The sequence below is a fragment of the Equus przewalskii genome, chromosome 16 (genome assembly GCF_037783145.1).
Source record: "Equus przewalskii isolate Varuska chromosome 16, EquPr2, whole genome shotgun sequence".
Taxonomy (NCBI): Eukaryota; Metazoa; Chordata; class Mammalia; order Perissodactyla; family Equidae; genus Equus; species Equus przewalskii.
The window spans coordinates 1,635,412-1,655,356 of record NC_091846.1 but is presented as its reverse complement, the minus strand read 5'-3'; the positions used below and the strand labels follow the sequence as shown (position 1 = coordinate 1,655,356).

The following is a 19,945-nucleotide window of genomic DNA, read 5'->3' as shown; positions in this document are numbered from 1 at the left end:
GTTGCCACTTTACCTTATCATCAGGTGCTACATTTACATAGTACTTTTACCTGCACTATCTAATTTGAACCTTAGGCCAATCGTGTGAATTAGGTGGGGCAGAGGATAGTAACCCTTTTTTATAGATGAGGCGACTGAGGCCAAGATAGATGAAGTGACATGCCCTCAGTTACTTGAAGTGGTAAATCTTGGACTGTTAGAACCCAGATTTTCTGACTCCTTTGTTGAAACAGTAAGATTCTTGTACTGGACTCCTGAAAGAGTCCCACAGAGTGTTTTTATTTAGAATTTAATTTGGATATAGTCTTAATAAATTTTGTTATTTGGTTTCTAACTTACTGACAATGAAAATTGTCAATTTAGAACTGCTTGTTAGTGTGCTGGTCACATTGTCAGCAGCAGTGAGTGATAGACACCAACAAGGGATTGAGAAACACTACGGAGTGTAAATCAGCGCACTGGGCTCTGGGGCCACTTTGTCACGGGGTGGAAAGCCCTGTGCATTTTAATGGATTCCAAGTATTCACTTTATTACATCATCATATAAAATAATTGCCTTAGAAAGAATTCTTTTGGAAAAATTACGTGCAGTAAATTTCATTAAAAGTGTTTGTCTGCATATAAATTTCGAATCACTATATTGTACACCTGAAACTAATATAATATTGTGTATCAGCTATACTTGAATTAAAAAAGTTTGCTTGCTACATTTGGAAAATTAACAGATATTATGACTTAATTATAATCTTGGGTAAATGAAGCGTTGCTGTGTTAGCCTTGTATTAGTCTAAGATTTATGCTAGTCTAATACTTGTTAATTTTAATATGGTCTCATAGTATACTGCTTATCAATCAGTCAACTGTGACCTTATTTCATTGAAATTCATCACTCTAAATTATTTGCAACAGCTTTTGTTTTTGGCCCTTTTAAGTATCAGAGTCACTGTCTCTAGTACAGAAATGACATCTAGCCCTGACTGTGACAAAGGGCAGAGAGGCAGCCCTTGAAGGTGCTGATCACTAGAGGGGGAGTTAAGAGGTAGTGCACTTGGGATGACCATTGAGACCTAAAAATCTGAAGCAAGCAGACAGGAACCTTTTACAAGGGTAAGAAAAACAAAACTTGTGATCTCTCATTGGCAGATTTGATGCCTTCCCTCCCCCCCCATTCATCCATTTTCTGTCCTCAAAAGGAGCTGTCTTCTTTTCTCCCTTAGGATTTCACTTTTGGCTTGCTTCCCCAGCTGTCTTCATTACCACACAATGCACCTACCGTGAGAGTAACTTTATTTTAATGAGATTTAGTTGATAATTAAATACTGAAAATAAGTAAACATGTTGGGAAATGAGTCTTAGACACATGTGATATGTTTAATTCCTCCATGAATAGGGAAAAATATTTGTTGATAAGTGTAGAAGTGCTTTGCTCTCTTAATGTACAATCGGTGCTTAATTATTCTTCATTCTCCAGGAAGTTCATTAATATGGCACCTTTGAGCCATAGTAGTGTCGTGTAATTAATGTTTATGATGCTGTACTCAGATCCTTACAGGGCTTCCAAATTAAGGAGCAGTTAAACTGTTTGGTGTCTTTTAATGATGAAAATTAGTTCTTTGAAAGCTGGTAATTTTAGATAGGTGAAAACCAGAATATTTGATTTCCGGTAATACCTCTAACCATGCTGCATAATTTATTTTTATGTCTTTCTTAAGTGTTTGAATGGTAAATTAGTAAGAACACACCTGTTTTTAAAAATTTGTCTTTTTATTTCATAAGTCTAAAGTGGAAAAAGATTACAAAACAATACATATGGGTTAATAGTGACATTATTAATAATGTTTAACTATACATTTAAAAACTGGAAAGCTGTAAACAAATGGTACAGAAATAACCTCTGGATAGTAGGATTGTGGGCAATTTTTTCTTTGTGCTTTTCTTACTTTCTAGTTTTTCTGAGATGAAGATATTTTTGTAGGAAGAAAAAGTTAAAAAATATAATAAGAATGCAGTTTGTTTAATTTTCTTATATTAAGACTGTACTTTCTTTTCTGGGTGAATTTGTACTTCATTAGTGTGGAAGTTTTCTGTTGCAGAGGAATGTCTTTATTGCTACATCTCAAAAGCAGTCCTGTCCTACTGAGGGCTCCTTGTTTGTCTGATGAAGGTTGTAGCTAAATAAAACTTACTTTTAAAATCCTTCCTTTTTCTGAGCAGTAGTAGCCTCAAAAAGGCTCTCCCCTTTTGTTGCTCCTACTCCTTTCCTTCAGTCGTTTTTTCATATTTGGACCATAAAACACAACGCATGTAATCTTAGGAAATGTTTATTTCACATAAAAATAAAGCTTTATTGTGAGTATGTGTTTCAATCATTAATTTAGTTGTGTTACTAAAAATCTGAATATGATCGTAGTTAAAAAAATACGCCATTTTGTGGTGAATATAGTTTGGCACTAAAAAATAATTTGTGGCAAGTTGTAAATTACTTGTACAAAACTATTGTAGATCATTTATTTGTAAGAATGGTAAGTTTGTGTTGAATGGATGCGTCTGGGTTCTTTTTAGCTTGCATGGTTTCATATAAATTGTGCGTGAATTCTGTTTCCAATAGATTGGTTGTCTCATCTGAAATTCTCAGATTAATTTCCTTTTTTAGTAAGACATTTTCTTAAACAGTTAGGTATCTGTTCACAGTGTTCTGTTTACTGAAGTCTTATTTAGAAAGGATAGGAGAAAAGGAAAAAATTATGGGATACTAGAAATCGTTTTTAGAATCATAGTATCTTGTAATACGTCATGTTAGATCCTTGTGAGTTAGCTTTTCTCTTTGAATTTCATTAATTTGAAGTTAATACCTAATTTCCCCACCAAAGCCTAGCTGTATTTAAAACCTGTGCTCATAGTTGATCCCAATGTTAGTTAAATGTATCCGTGAAGTTTTGATTGCTGGCACTTTCATTATTAATCACCACTTTAAAAGAAAGCCATTTTTTTAAACTACAATTTTGTTAACTTAAAAATGAAGGGATTGTACTTGATGAGTTTCTAAGATCCCTTTAAACTGTAAAATGAAGTGAATATGTGATAAACTGTTTTGTTTCTAAGAGGATTTTTAGTGCCTGGTTTCTCAGACCAAATTCTTTCCTCCATGTGCTTGGGGCCATGCAAAGGTAGTTACACTTGTGAACTTCTCTTGAAGATTTGTGAAAGAGGGGGCATTTTTATATTTAAACAAATGTATATTTTGAAGTAAAATTACAAAGAGAGAGAGAGAGAGAGTGTGTGTGTGTGTGTGTGTGTGTGTGTTTAAGCTAAACCAGGCGTATTCAGAGTACTCTTCTCTCTGTTGAAGGCAGCTTGGTCTATACCCTCAGATCCCTGAGGGAATTTACGTGTATTCTGTGTTGTCAGGGCTTCCTGATGTGGGAAAATCTGAGAAACTGCTTTAACGTGTGGACTAGTGTGCCATCCATAAATATTAATTATACAATGATGCTTATTTTAGTTGAGATTGAGGCAAATAGGAATTTAATTCTTTTTTACATCTTTTAGAGGGAAATTTTGGATGTATACAAAAATGGACAAATAGTGTATTGGTCACCCATGGTTACATCATTCAGCTTCAGCAAATATCAGCTCATGCCAATCTTTAGGAATTTAATTTTATGTCTATTTGCTAAGATTTGCCAAGATAAGCATATGTAAGGTCAAGGTACTGACATCAGAAGCATTTCTGAACAAAGATGTTGCAGTTGGTGGGTGGGTACGACTGTGTTCAGCTGTTGTATAAGCTTGCATAAATAGTATCATCGTGACTTTAATCTTTCGGTTGTTCAGAGGTAGTGTGCATATTTCTGTTCAACCCCTGGAAACTTGCCAAAATAATTTGTATCCCCTCCATCCTTGGCACCTTGACTCTAAATAGTCTGTGAATAAAAGCAATGAGTTGATATTAGGAGCCTTTTGGATAGAGCCACTGAGAAGGAAAATCTTCATTTTCAGTTTAAAAAACTTTTGAAGTACTACCTGGTTAATATTTTGGAGACTATAAAATATGTTCAGCTTTTTGTCTGTTTAAAAATACATTTTACAGGCATCAAGAACACAGAGTCACACAGACCTGGGTTCACATTTCAACTGGCCTTAATTACTTACCCTCTCTGAATTTCACTTCTTTCAAATGTAAAATGGGAGCATAGATTGTTGTGTGAATTAAATGAAATAATACATTCAGTATTGATTATCTTAGAATATTATTTGCACTCTGTGATTGAGTAGGAGTATGTCCTGAGTTCAAGTCCTAGATGGGTTCGTGTAACTGGGGTTGAGGAGGTACTGTTAACAATTACTAGGCCACTTAGAAAGGAGAGCTAATCTTTATTTTATTGTTTCTAATTTTCTGACTGGTAGGTGTAAGATGTAAAAGTATAATGAAAGATCTAAAGATAGAAAATGTTTCATTATGTTTGAATAACTATTGTATTGAAACGAAGCATTGGAAAGAATAATGACTCAGTTATTTCTTATCAAATAATTACAGCAAACTCTGGCCTGTTCTATTCTAACTGCACTATTGAGTGAATTTTCAAGTTCAAGTAAAACTAGCAACATTGGACTGAGTATGGAATTCCATGGTAACTGCAAAAGAGTTTTTCAGGTATGTATATTTTTGTTCTTATGTTGTAATCATTAGATTGTTCACTTTTTACTCAATCTGTTCCTAATGGAGTGAGAACACTTATTTTATCCAGTTGAATAATATCCTGTACTTTAAGATTTCTGTTGTGATTTCCTAAGATATAGTAAAGTGATAGGTTTAGTGAAAATAATTGACAATTTAAGATTACTTGTTTAATTCTAGTCTTTAAACAAAGCAAAAAGGAAATACTACTATAAAGATCCTTAGTTTATTTTCTTATTGTGTTTAGATAGAACTAATTCAATTGGTGGGACTCTACTGGCCTTAAAAATAGTCCTGGCAGAATGCCAAAGAGGGCTGTTTTTAAAATGTTATTGCAGATGGTGTGGACTCTTTGTCTCGTATGTATTGTTTGGCTTTAAAGTAAAGTTATATGAAGGCGTTAGTTTAAATCCGACGGCTCTGCACTAAAGCCGCAGACCGCTCCAGCTCTGAAATAGTCGTCAAAGACTCACTTCTCTGCAGAGGAGCATGTATATTACAGGAAATGTATTCAAACTGGTGTCACTTGAAAGCGTACTGTGATCTAAATTATGAGCAGGCCTAAAAATGGAAAATGTTCTTAAAGAAATAGTGTTTTCCACTGGAAAATTTAAGGTTTTTGTTTGTTTTGTTTTATGGTTCTAAAAGGGAAGAACATTTTGAATAATGTTTGCTTTTGATGCAAAACTATTTGTGATTTATTTGCTATAGGAAGAAGATCTTCGTCAAATCTTCGTATTAACTGTTGAAGTTCTGCAGGAGTTCAGCAGGCGGGAGAACCTCAGTGCTCAGATGTCCTCAGTATTCCAGCGTTACCTTGCACTCGCCAATCAAGTCTTGAGCTGGAACTTTCTTCCTCCAAATTATATCCTTTTAACAACTGGAATTCATTTGTGGTAATTTTCATAGATGACTTAATTATGGCTGAAAGTGCTTTCTGTCTGCAGGTTTGTAAAACGTGTTGAAAGAAAATGTGTCTGTTTTAGAAATGGAATTTATTTTGTGTTATACTACAATGCAATGGACTACTTCGAAGATTTAAAATTTCATTTACGATTTTGTAGAAGAGGGTTGAGTAAATGGAAGCATGTGGTAGATAACGAGGCTCTTGCTAACTGAGTGGCAGTATTCCTTAGGAAGGAAAAGGAAAACGGTGGGAGGTGCATATTTATCAAAAAACTGAATCATTTTCTCCTTGTAACATGTAATTACATGGGATTTTTTGACTCACTTTCCTTCAGGCTGCTTTGGTGTTCTCAAATTTGATCTTCAAGGCTGATGATATTGTTTCAAGTGTAGATAATAAGGCATAAATAAGTTTATTCTTTGAAGACTTTTCCCAATGTAAAAATAGGAAAATTTTATTTCTAGCAAATTGTTTATTAGTAATACAAAATAAGTTTGAGTGGGTTATATTATAGATAACATTTTTTTTCATTTACTAAAGTGGAGAAATTTGTATGTTAGAAAGCAGTTCCTTAAAGTTTATGATTTGCTCTTCTAGAACATTTGCTGTCTATTGATAGATTGAAAGCAATAATATATAGTGGCTACCCATTCGCATCATAGTTGAGTCAGACAAGTCTAGGTTCAAGGCTTGGCTGATCTTAGGTGAATTACTTAACCTCTCCGAGTCTCAGTTTTTTCAAATGTAAAATGCGGATATGGATTGTTGAGTGAATTAAGTGAGGCAGTACATTTAAAACACTCAGCAATTAGCTACTATTTATTGAGCTCTTAGTAGTCTCTTTGAATAAAGTTCATCAGCTAGCTAGCTGTTTAGTGCTCTTTTTTTTGGATCTGATATACTCCTTGTGGTATAGGAAATTTAATTTAACCCATTCTGGATGTCTTTAATGAATCCTTTCTTGGGAGCCTGGGAGAGGAGGGCGTCTATTTAGGACGAGAAGAGGGATGGTAGGCACACAGCAAGTAGATATTCAGCTATGTCAGAGATTGAGGATGAGACTCATCCCGTTTCCGACAGTGCCAAGAGCTGCTGCATTCATGTACAGAGATGTTAGCTAATTATCTGTGGCTGGTAAAATTGTGGGACTCTAACGGGGTCGAGTGTAACTTTTACTTCTATTGTCAAGCTAATACTTTAATGTAATAGAAAATTAACTATAAAATGCTGTCTAGGGTAGTGCGTCCCTGACTCAAACCCTGAGTTCTCCAGTTTTCTCTCCCAGAAGCAACCATGGTGAGCTGCGGCTTTGAGGCAAAGCTTACAGTGAGGGTAATCACTTTCTCCTTTTATCCCTAGTCTCGAGTCATCTTTCTCCTGATCAGTTTTATATCTTGAATATCTTCTTGCTTGTTAAGAGGTACATATTTTCTTAGGTTTGCTTCTTAAACAATTTCTCTTTTGAGTGATGCAATGTAATTTTTGCTCCAGTTTTTGTTAGTAAAAAAAAAGATGTTGAAAATCTTTAAGACAGATTTGAAAAGTAACAGGCCGTATGGAGCTATCAAAACATTAATTACATATGTAAGGAAAATCAGTGAAAGTTACACTGCAAATATTGTAGCCAATTTTAAAGTCTCTGTTTTAAGGGAAAATGTAGTTGGCTGAAGAGTGACTATTTTGTAAGAGGAAACAGTGCTCTGGGAGTTTGGAAACAAAGTTTGTCTAAGGATACACAAACAAAATATTTTTATAAAGTATTTAGATAAAGCTTTGGAAAACCTGTCATCTAAAAATGATAAACACTACTACAGTGTTGCCAAAGGAAATAATTCCTTGTTTAAAGAAAAGTGGAGGGGCTGGGCCTGGTGGCATGGTGGTTAAGTTTGCGTGCTCTGCTTCGGTAGCCTGGAGTTCGCTGATTCAGATTCTAGGCCTGCACCTAGCACTGCTCCTGAAGCCATGCTGAAGTGGCATGCCACGTAGAAGAAGTAGAATGACCTACACCTAGGATATGCAACTATGTACTGGGGCTTTGGGGAGTGGGGAGAAAAAAGAGGAAGATTGGCAACAGATGTTAGCTCGGGGCCAATCTTCACACACACAAAAAAGAATAAAGAAAAATAGATTTTGATCTTGACTTTATGGCTTATAAATAAGTTCTTATGTTACTGTAGATGTTTATGTAATAGCCACTTGTTGGCTAACTGAACTAGAGTTAAGTATTCCTTTAATTGGATTAGCTTTAAATGTAGGAGAAAGAACATGGCAATGGAATTAAACTGAGCTACATTTTCAGTGCTGATTAAGGAAGTTAGTTTCAAGGAACCCAATTCTGACCAAATTTCTAGTTTTGGCAATTATTTGGAGATCTATTCAGTCAGTGGGGGAGGAATTGAATAATAATTGTTTAGCTTTGTACTTTGAAGAGGATCTTATGATCAAATTTAACTTAGTTAATATATATTAAGCTGCTGTCTTTTTAGAAAATGATTTGTCTTTAGGATAGACAGACAAATAGCAAGTAGACCTTGTAGAAATGTGTATTTTATATCAAATATATTTGATCATGTAGATGGTATCAAGTTAAATTATCAATATTAATCCCTATTCATAATTTTTCGTAATCTGCTTTCTTGTTTGTATCTTTTATTTTGATGTCATTTTATTTTTTATTTTTATTTTTTTTTTTGAGGAAGATTAGCCTTGAGCTAACATCTGCTGCCAGTCCTCCTCTTTTTTTGCTGAGGAAGATGGGCCCTGAGCTAAAATCCCTGCCCATCTTCCTCTACTTTATCCGTGGGACGCCTACCACAGCATGGTTTGACAAGTGGTGTGTAGGTCCGTACCCGGGATCCGAACTGGTGAACCCCAGGCTGCCGAAGCAGAATGTGCGAACTTAACTGCTGTGCCACTGGGCCAGCCCCTTTGATGTCATTTTAAACATCCGGAAATACTACAAGAGTGATTGAAAGAATTGCCATATGCCCTTTACCAAGATTCACTAACTGTTAACATTTTGTCCCATTTATTATTCTCTCTCTCTGTCTCTCAACACATGCACCTATGTATGTGTGTTTGTATATGTATGACTTAAAATACATTTTCTTCCTGAACCATTTGAGAGCAGTTGCAGACATTATGCCTGTTTACTTCTGAATATTTCATCACATGTTTTCCTGTGATGAAGAATTTTGAAATTGCACTGTGATTCTCATAGGAGACTGTCTTCCAAAACCGTAGTACAGTTTTCAAAATCAAGAAATTTAATGTTGATACAATATCGTTACCAAATTATAGTCCATATGCAAATTTTGTCAGTTGTCTCAATTATATGCTTTGTAGCTATTTTCAGTACATTGTATGCAGTTGTCCTAAGTCGTCTTTGATCTAGAACAGTTCTTCAACTTTTCTTTGTCTTTCACAAACCTGACGATTTTGAAGTGTGTAGGTCAATTACTTCTTTAAATGTCCCTCAGTTTGGGTCTCTCTGATGTTTCCTCGTGATTAGATTCAGTTTATTCCCTTTTTTTGTAAGAATACTATAATGGTGACATTGTGTCCTCCTCAGTACTTTATGTCAGACAGCACATAATGTTAATATATCATATTTAGGGGAGTATTCACTTCTATCATTTGGTTAAGGTGGTGTCTGCCAAGTTTCTCCAGTATAAAGTTGCCGTTTCTTTTTGTAATAAGTGATTTCTGGTGTTATACTTTAAGGCTATAAATATCCTGTTCCTTCTAAAAGTTTCAACCATTAGTTTTAGCATCCGTTGGTGATTCTTGCCTGAATCAGTTATTATGATGATAGTTAGAAATTGGTGATTTTCTAATTCCGTCATTTCCCTTTGTGTTTATTTGCTGGCATTCTGCCATGAAGAAGAGATTTTCCCTTCTTCCTCATTTATTTATTTACTTACTTATCTCAATATTGACTCAGGGATTCTTATTCTTTGGAATGGATTATAATCTATTGCTGTCACTATTTATTTTGATGCCCAAATTGTTCTAGCTTTGGTCCCTGCCAACTATCTTCTGTGTCCTTTTGATTTGTCCCACTATTCTAAGTTTTAACTGAAATAAGTAAGGCTTAAATGTTTAGGAATGAATGGTTTATTTTAGATGCTCTATGGAGAGTCCACTCTAATTATTTAAAAGTTTTCTTTTAAATGTTTACAAATTTTAAAAATTGAGCCCCCTGAAAGGTAATCTCTGCACAGAAGCACTTTATCTCTGCCTATTCTCAAGGTAATTTTCATTGCAGTGATGATTGGCTATTTTTTATAACAGCTTTATTGAGATGTATTTCACTTAGCACATTATCCAGCCATTGAAAGTATATAGTTCAGTGGTTTTTAGTGCAACGATCCAGACTTGTGCAGCCTTACTGTCATTAATTTTAGAACATTTTTATAACCCCGAGAAAGGCCCTGTATCTATTAGCAGTCATTCCCCATTTCCCCCAAACTCCCCAGCCTGTGGCAATCACTAATCTCCTTTCTGTCTCTATGTTATGTACCTACGCTGGACATTTCATATAGATAGAATCATATAATTTGCAGTCTCTTGTGACTGGCTTTGTTACTTATAGCCTCATGTTTTCAAGATGCATCCAGGTTATAGCATGCACCAGCGCTTTATTCCTTTTTATTGCCATTTAATGTTCTTTCGTAAGGATATGTTACGTTTTTATTTATCTGTTGATCTCTTGCTTGACAATTGGGTTGTTTCAACTTTTTGACTATGAATGAATAATGCTGCTGTGAACATTCATGTATAAGTTTTTGTGTGGACTTAACATGTTCATTTCTCTTGGATATACTTAGGAGTAGAATTGCTGGATCATATGGAAACTCTATGTTTAACCTTTTGAGGAACTGCCAAGCTGTTGTCCAAAGTGGCTGTACCATTTTACATTTTCACCAGCATTATATAAGGGTTCCAGTTTCTCCACGTCCTAGCCAACACTTGCCGTCTTTTCTTTATAACCTTCCTGTTTGTATAAAGTATTGTCTCATTGTGCTTTTGATTTGCATTACCCTAATAGCTAATGTACTGAACATCTTTTTGTGTGGTTATGGGACATTTGTGTATCTTCTTTGGAGAAACGTCTATTCAAATCCTTTTGTCCGTTTTTCAAGTGTGTTATTTGTCTGTTTAAAATTGAGTTGTAACAGTCCTTTACATATTCCGGATACAAGTCCCTTAGCAGATACATGATTTTCAAATATTTCTTCCTTTTCTTTGAGTTTTATTTTTATTTTTTTATGGTGACCTTTGAAGCACAGAAAGTTTTAATTTTGATGATGTCCAGTTTATCTAGTTTTTCTTTTATCATATATCAGAAACCATTGCCTGATCCATGTTTATGAAGATTTGTAAGTATGTGTTTTTTTAAGACTCGCTTTTTACATGTACTTGTATTGAAGTCTTTGATCCGCTTTGAGTTAATTTTTGTATATGATATGAGGTAGTGATCCAACTTCATTCTTTTGCATGTGGATATCCAGTTATCCCAGCAGATAACTGACTGTTGATCAGGAAGGTAGAAGAGGCTAGTGGAGTAGGAAGTACCTGGGATAGTATCATGGTGGTAAATGATTGCTGTCTCTGTTAAGATGTAATTTAGTTGGCCTTACATCAGTTTTTAATTTGGAATGTAAATGGATTGATAGAAGGAGAAATTGTTCATATGAATCAGTAATCTATAAACTTAAATATGCATGCTTAGCCTACCAATTTTGTATTTAGGACGTATTACATAAATATTTGTTGGTAAATGAAAAGATGTGATTGTAGACCAAAATGTATATTAGGTTGCCTAAAAGGAAAATTTGAGGCTTTAGCTGCTGAAGCTTTTAGAAATTTCTTATAGAGAAGTATATGAATTGTGACTATAAAAATGTTATTTGGAGAACCAATTGAAGCTGACTCAACAGTGGAGCTAGGATTTGCAAAGAGAGGTATTGACAAAAGAATATATGGGTTGACCATTTAGATGGTTATTAATATTTAAGCATATTAACACTCATATTTAATAACTTGTTTTGCAGTGATCTTAGGTCAAGATTTATGTGCATACAGAGTTTCACTAAAGACATCATAGCTCTACAGCAGTGGTTCTCAGTAAGGAGTTATTGTGCACACTTGGGACATTTGGCAATGTCTGGGGACATTTTTGGTTTTCACAAGTAGGGGAGCACTACTGGCAACTAGCTGGTGGAGGCCTGGAATACAGTTAAACATCCAACAATGCATAGGACAGCCGCCACAACAAGCAGTTATTGTGCCCAAAATGTCAGTAGTCATCCACACAAAAACTTGTACGTGAATGTTCATAGCAGTATTATTCATAATTGGCAAAAACTGGAAACAACCCAAGTGTCTATCAACTGATGAATGGACAGATGTAGTTTACCCATATAACAGAATATTGTTCATCAGTAAAAAGGAATGCTATTACTGATACATGCTAGAACTTGGATAAACTTTGGAAATATTATATACACTAAGTGGAAGAAGCCATCCACAAAAGACCACATATTGTATGATTTCGTTTATATGAAATGTTCAGAGTAGGCAAATCTGTGGAGCTAGAAAGATTAGTGGTTATCTAGGGCTGGGGTGATTGAGAAGAAATAACAGGTGATGGCTTAAGTGTGTGGGATTTCTTTTTGGGGTGATGAGAATGTTGTAAAATTATATCATGGTGATCGTTATATAACTGAGTATACTGAAAACCTTTGAGTCGTACACTCAGTGAGTAAATTGTGTAGTATGTGAATTAAGTCTCAATAAAGCCTTTAAAAATAGCAGTCATGCCAAGGGTTAGAAATCTTACTCAACAGGTCAACTGCCCACTGTCAATGGAACGTTATATTGTAGAGAGAAATTGAGGGTGAAGATAAAGTTTTGGGAGATACTCCTATGATGGTGTCATTGAAGTAAAGGGAGTGAGAGAGAGCATTCACAGCGAAGCAAAGAAGACCAATGTCAGGACCTTTAGCTACAACAATATTAAGAACCAGGGAGAAGCAAAAGAGATTGAACAGGCCAGTTTAGACAAGTGGAGGGGAGAACCAGGCAAGGAGTCTTTGGAAGCAAAGATAGAGGAGTGCTTCAAAGAGTAAAGGTAGTAGACATAGTCTGGTACTGATGAGTAAGATGTAAATTGAAAATAGGCCATTGGATATCAGTTAGGACATAGATAATCATATAGAGTTCTGTTCAGGTGAGTGACGGGGTAGAGGAAAGCATGAAAGCCATACTTAGTGTTTGAGTAGTGGTTGGTAATTGATGAAGTAGAAAGTGAAATGTAGCTATTTCGTGGAGCGTGGACTGTGAGAGATCGAGGGAGTGGGAGTTTGGGCCAAGTGAATCTTTGGTTTGGCTTTGTATTTGAAGCTTTGTAGAGATGAACCTGTTTATTGCCCAAGGTGGGGAAGTCAGAATTTAGGGGAAAAAATGCAATATTGTAGTGTTAGCTAGGCCAAAGATGTAGCTGTTGAGACAGCCCAGGATGCAGTTAAGGTAGTGAAGAAGATAGTAAGCTTTAGGAAGTACGGGGTGTCTACCTTCAAGATCCAGGTTTCTTAGCTATTAAGTGCTGGTTTGGTCAGCTTTGTCCAAGTTTGTTCAAAAGTAGAGGAACAAAGTGTTAGAAATCAGCATCTGATGGAATTTTAAAACGTGTTTGTGTGTATGTATAGCCATTGTGAAGTCTTTTCTTTAGTCCTCTCTTTGAGTTTTTCCCCCAATGATTTTCTCTCTATTTGTGCTTAGTATTGTACACTTTTAAAAAGAAAGTAGGTTTCTAAAGTCATTAATCATTGTATGAAGTACCTTACACATTATCCTTCTAGGGATGTTTCTGCTTTACAAAGAAGGTGTCCAGGGAAACTAGTAAGAATTTTTGACTTTGGGCCATTGGAAGAAAAGGTTATTTTGGGAATAGTCCCTTCAGTCTTGGGTCATAGTTGATTGTGCTGAATTGTATTTTACCTAGATAATATTTTTCAAAATATTTTTTAAAAGATTTTATTTGGTAGTTCCCATAACTATTCTGTGTTTCCTGTGCCTCCCATCTTGCCATGATAGCCCACTAATACCAGCTATAGTTATTATTATTCTACTGTATAAATAGATAACTATCGTAGATGGGAGGACCTCTGGCTGTAGGAGAAAGTTAACGAAACTCCTTTTCTGTTGTTGACCAGCAGGTGGTTGGAGAGCAAACGAGGGAAAGCCCACTAAGTTGTTTGCTACTGCCTGAGCAGTGCTGTGCAGTTTGATTTTCTCTTTCTAAGCCTACAGATTTCTCACTTACTACTTTATATGGTTTAAATCAGTGCAGGAGCAGGGAGGAATGGATTGAGCATTAGAAAAAGGTCTCCCTAAGAGGAAACTTGCTTTCACACTTTTTAACTCTCTTATTCAATTGCTTAGCAATTTAAGACCATAGGCAACTTAGAAACTGAACCTTGTATGCCAGCAGCAGCAGCGTCTTGGTGCTCCTCACCTTTGGCTAAGTTTTATCATCTATGCAGATGTCTGTTTGGGCAAGCCTGACTTAATTATTTTAAACACAGTCTTTCTCGCTAGAAAATGATTTCTTAAAAGTTATTTAGATACTGATGAACAGATATTTCCATTGAATTTTTAATTCTGTGAACCTGTCTAGGTTATTTCAGTTCAATAAATTCTTAATGAATGCCACTTCTCACAAGGCAGTCCTGGACTGTGTTACAAAGCTTAGAGTTTAAGATTGCATTATTTGGAAAATGATATTGCTGGGAAAATAATAAGAGAGCTGCCCTCTGAATTACATGTTTTTCTCCTGTATTAGGTTTGAGTGAGAGGTAAATGCTTGAGACATTATATAGAGAGTTTTGGTTTATTAATACCTAAATTGAATTATTGAAGGCCTTCTATATATTTTAATTTTGACAGTAGGATTCTTTTTGTTAGAAAGCTGTGATTTAGAGGATTAAGACCTTGTGGGTTTAATCCTTTTATGGGTTAAATAAACTTTGCTTTTGCCGTGGGTGGAACTGTACTGCCTACCCTGGTCAGCTGTCTTTACCAGATTTTGGTCATTATTTGCATTGGGGAAAAGTATTTGTCTGTGTGAATCTGTTACCTTTAATACAAAGTCACTGTTCTACTGACAGTGGGCAGGTAGCGTGATCTTTATATATAAAGATTATGTAACTGCTCACCCTAAACAGTTCTTCTGAGAGATCCCAGCGGTCAGTGTAACTGTGTGGCTTCACAACTCAGCAAGAATTAGATTTTTATTTCCTTTAAAGAGGGAACTATGCCTTTTTTCTTCACGTCTGCTTTGGTGACTAGCCCTATACTAGAGTTGATAAGTAACCAATATGTTAGAATGGAATACAAAAAGAGAGCTTGATAGCCTGCAGGTTCTCTCACCTAGTCACCACACGGTCACCCACGCCTAAATGTGTAGTATTTAACTGAATAAAAGTAACGGAACTGTAGTCTAATTGGGGTAAATATTACTTAACGTCACCTTTTGAATATTTTATCTTAAATTCTCTATTTTTAAAAAATCTACTTTGGATAAGTACAGTCATGCGTTGCTTAATGACGGCGATACATTTGTTAGGTGATTTCGTCGTTGTGTGAACATCATAGCGTGTACTTACACAAACCCAGATGGTACAGCCTACTACACACCTAGGCTGTATGTTACTAATCTTGTGGGACCACTGTTGTATACACAGTCCATCGCTGACAAAACATTGTTATGTGGTACATGACTAAATATTCTTCTTTATACATCAGATTAACTTCACAAAGAAGAAAGAAGTGGGGAATTATCAGAAGACTTTGATTAAGATTTTGAACTCACTTTTATAATAAGTCATCTAAAATGCCTACTTAATACATTGTCTTATGCTTTTTCACTAAAACAACAGTTATCTTAATTAATAATTCATGTTCAGAAACTTACGTTTGGCATTGATAAAGATGCGTGAACATAGCATAAATTTTGAGGCTCAAGAAATATTATTTTCTTTTTTTAAAAAAAGCATTGAGATATAATTTACATACCATATAAGTCACACATTTAAAATGTACAATATTTGTTTTTAATTTATTCACAGATTTATGCAACCATCACCACCATCAATTTTAGGGAATATTCATCACCCCAAAAAGAAACCACACACCTTTTAGCAGTCACACTCCCCCATTCCCCCCCCTTCATCCCCCTCCGTGGCAACTACTAATCTACTTTCTATCTGAATAGTTTTGCCTATTCTGGATGTTTTAGTTAAATGCGGTCGTACAATATGTGGGTTTTTGTCCCATGCTGCTTTCACATGGCATACTTTCAAGGTTTTATTTATGTTGTAGCATGTGTCAGTACTTCATTCCTTCTTATTGCCAAATAATATTCCATTTTGTGGATATACCATATTTTATTTCTCTGTTCATCTGCTCATCAGTTGATGGTCATTAGAGTTTTTCCATTTCTTGAAAACAGTATTCAGTATAGAATAATGCTGCTATGAACATTTGTGTACAAGTTTTTACATGGGTATTTGTTTCCATTTCTCTTTGGTGTATACCTGGGAGTCAAATTGCTGGTCATGTGGTAACTCTACATTTAACATTTTGAGGAATTCCCAGAGTGTTTTCCAAAGCGTCTCCGCTATTTTACATTGACATTGCCGTATATGAAGTTCCATTTTATCTGTGACCTCACCAACACTTGTTATCTGTCTTTTTGTTTATAGCCATCCTATTTCATATGAGGTGTTATCTCAGTGTGGCTTAGATTTGCATTACCCTAATGGAAATGCCATTGAGCATCTTTTCATGTGGTTATTGGCCATTTGTGTATCTTCTTTATAAAAATATCTATTCAGATCCTTTGTCTATTTTTAAATTGAATTGTCTTTTTAAAATTTTTGAGTTGTATGAATTCTGATGTATTATAAATATATAAAGCAAATCCCTTAGCAGATATATGATTTTCAAATATTTTCTTCCATTCTGTGGGTTGTCTTTTTACTTTTTTGATGATGTGCTTTGAAATATAGAAATTTTTAATTTTGATGATGTTTGTTTTATCTTTTTTCTTTTGTTGCTGGTGCTTTTGATATATTTAAAATTGCTTTGCATGACCCAAGGTCACAAAGGTTTTTTAAAATAGATTTGTTTTTTAGAGCAGTTTTAGGTTCACACCGATACTGAGTAGAAGGTACAGAGATTTTCCATAGGCTCCCTTCCCCCATTATCAATGTCTCCCACCAGAGTGGTACATTTGTTTATAATTGATGAACCTACATTGACACATCATTATCACCCAGATCCATGGTTTACATTGAGCTTCACTCTTGGTGTTCTCTGGGTTTGCTCAAATGTATAATGGCATGTGTCTACCATTTATAGTATCATACAGAGCAGTTTTACTGCCCCCAAAGTCCTTTTTGTTCCACCTATTCATTCCTTCCCTGCCACCCCCCGTCCCCTCCCCCTCCCCCAACAAACCCTTGGCAACCACTGATCTTCTTTACTGTCTCCGTAGTTTTGCCTTTTCTAGAATGTCATATAGTTGGAATCATATGGGATGTTGCCTTTTCAGATTGTCGTCTTTCACTTAGTAGTATGCATTTAAGTTTCCTCTATGTCTCTTCATGGCTTGATAGCTCATTTCTTTTTGTCACTGAATAATATCCCCTTGTCTAGATAAGAGTTTGCTTGTCCATTTATCTACTGAAGGACATCTTGGTTACTTCCAGGTTTTAGCAGTTAGGAATAAACATCCGTGTGCAGGTTTTTTGTGGACATAAATTTTTAATTCCTTTGGGTAAATACCAAGGAGTGCAGTTGCTGGATCATATGGTAGGAATAAGTTTAGTTTTGTTAAGAAACTGCTAAACTGTCTTCTAAAGTGGCTGCACCATTTTGCATTCCCATCAGCAATGGATGAGTTTCTGTTACTCCATGTACTTGCCAGCATTGATGTTGTCAGTGTTCCAGATTTTGGCCAGTCTCATAGGTGTGTAGTTATATCTTGTTTTAATTTGCATTTCTCTAATGACGTATAACATGGAACGTCTTTTCACATGTTTATTTCCATCTGTATACCTTCCTTGGTGAGGTATCTATTAAGTTCTTTGGCCCATTTTTTAACCAAGTTGTTTGTCATTGTTGAATTTTCAGAGTTCTTTGTGTATTTGGATAATGGTCTTTTATCAGAAATATCTTTTATGAATATTTTTCTGCCAGTCTGTGGCTTATCATTGCATTCTCTTGACATTGTCTTTCACAAAGCAGAAATTTTTAATTTTAAAGAAGTTGAGCTTATTGATTCTTTCTTTCATGGATTCTGCCTTTGGTATTATGTCTAAAAAGTCATTGTCAAATCCATGGTCATCTAGATTTTCTATATTCTAGGAATTTTATAGTTTTGAGTTTAATATTTAGTTCTGTGATCCATTTTGAGTTAATTTTTGTGAAAGATGTAAGGTCTGTGTCTAGATTCATTTTTTGCATGTCGATGTCCAGTTCTTAAGGCACCATTTGTTGAAAAGCCTGTCTTTGCTCCATTGTGTTGCCTGTGCTCCTTTGTCGAAGATCATTTGACTGCATTGATTTGGGTCTATTTCTGGTCTCTCTATTCTTTGCCCTTGATCTGTTTGCCCATTCATTCTTCAATACCACACTGTCTTCATTATTGTAGCTTTATAGTAAGTTGGGTTGTGTCAGTTCTCTGACTTTGTTCTTAAGGTCACAAAGATTTAATCCTATGTTCTCTTCTAAGGGGCTTATAGTTTTAGCCCTTACATTTAGATCTATCATACATTAGATCCATCATCTGTTTTAATTTAATCTTTGTATATGGTATAAGGTAGGGATCCAGCTTTGTTATTTTGCATGTGAATATCCTTTGGTTCCTACACCGTTTGTTGAAAAAAGTATTCTTTTCCAATTGAATTGTCTTGGCCGCCTTATGTAAAATCACCTGACTGTAATGTGACAGTGTATGTCTGGCTTCTCAATACTATTCCATTGGTCTATGTCTGTTTTTATGCCAGTGCCACAATGTCTTGATATTATCATAGCTTTGTAGTAAGTTTTGAATTCAGGAAGTATGAGTCCTCCAATTTTGTTCTTCTTTTTTTAAGATTACTTTGTCTTCTCAGTGTCCCTTGCAAGTCCGTTTGAAATTTAGGATCAGTTTATCAATTTCTGCAAAAAACCAGCTGGGATTTTGATAGGGATTGTATTGAATCTGCAGATCAGTTTGAGGAGTCTTGCCATGTTAACAATTTTAAGTTTTCTGGTCCTCAAGCATGGATATCTTTCCATTTATTTAGATCTTTAATTTCTTTCAACATTATTTTATAGTTTTCAGAGTAAAAGTTTTGTACTTTTTTTTGTTAAATTTATTCCTCAGTATTTTATTCTTTTTAGTTCAGTTCTAACTGGAGTTGATTTTTAAATTATTTTCGTGTTGTTCATTGCTAGTCTATAGAAATTTTTCTTTGTTGTATGTTGATCTTGTACTATGTAACCTGGCTGAACTTGTTTATTATTAGCTCAAATAGTATTTTTAGTGGATTCTTTTGGATTTTCTATACACATGATATCTGCAAACCATTATTTTTTGAAAGATTATTATGTTTAAGTTTTATATGTACAGAGGTGATTTATGAAAATATCCTCCACCCAAGGCCTGGGTGGTGCAAAATTTACAGGTCCTGGGATTTGATAGATACTTAAAATCTCCCTTTGGCCCAGGGAGCTAATTGCTCTGGCCATCCATTCTACTTGGTCTCACCCTCTTGAAAGAGAGTACTGAGATGAAATCCAATTGCTTTTTATTCTGTTTAGGTCACTGCTGTCCTAAGAAAGTGCCCTAGTCCTATGATCCTCTATCATACCATCATCCCCATTTAAAAATGGGCTTTAAGATCCTGGACAGTCTGCTTTCTGCCTCCCTCTCAACACTCTCTTCTGTACTCTTTTTGTTAAAGCTGCGCTCCCAGGCCAAGTTTCCTTCTGCCCGGGCACCTTTGCACATGGAGTTTCTTTGCCTGCATGCCCTCTCTCCTTCTTTCCCTAGTCACCTCCTAATTGTGCTTCAGTTGTGTACCCTATATTAGGTCAGATTCCTTTTGCTATGGCTTCTCGTATGTACGTTATATATGATTTTCTCCCATTTGGCTCACTTCTCAGTTAGTAATTTTTTATTTGTTAGCTTATTTGAGTAATATCTGTTTACTCACTTGTTTGGGAGCTCACCAAAGCATGGGTCATGCTTTTGTTCACTGTATTGTTGGCACCTTGCAGCGTGTCTAGTGTGTACTAATATATGC

General features: G+C 35.4%; 1 protein-coding gene across 3 annotated transcripts in view; it reads left to right on the top strand.

The window, feature by feature from the left end:
- The window catches only part of XPO4 (exportin 4), a 125,840-nt gene that overhangs the window by 45,241 nt on the left and 60,654 nt on the right, over positions 1–19,945 (top strand). For all 3 annotated transcript variants that reach the window (XM_070577834.1, XM_070577837.1, XM_070577836.1), the window contains 2 exons: positions 4,538–4,654; positions 5,390–5,543. In XM_070577834.1, coding sequence (XP_070433935.1) covers positions 4,538–4,654; positions 5,390–5,543 — 271 coding nt within the window. The remainder of the gene's footprint in view (positions 1–4,537; positions 4,655–5,389; positions 5,544–19,945) is intronic.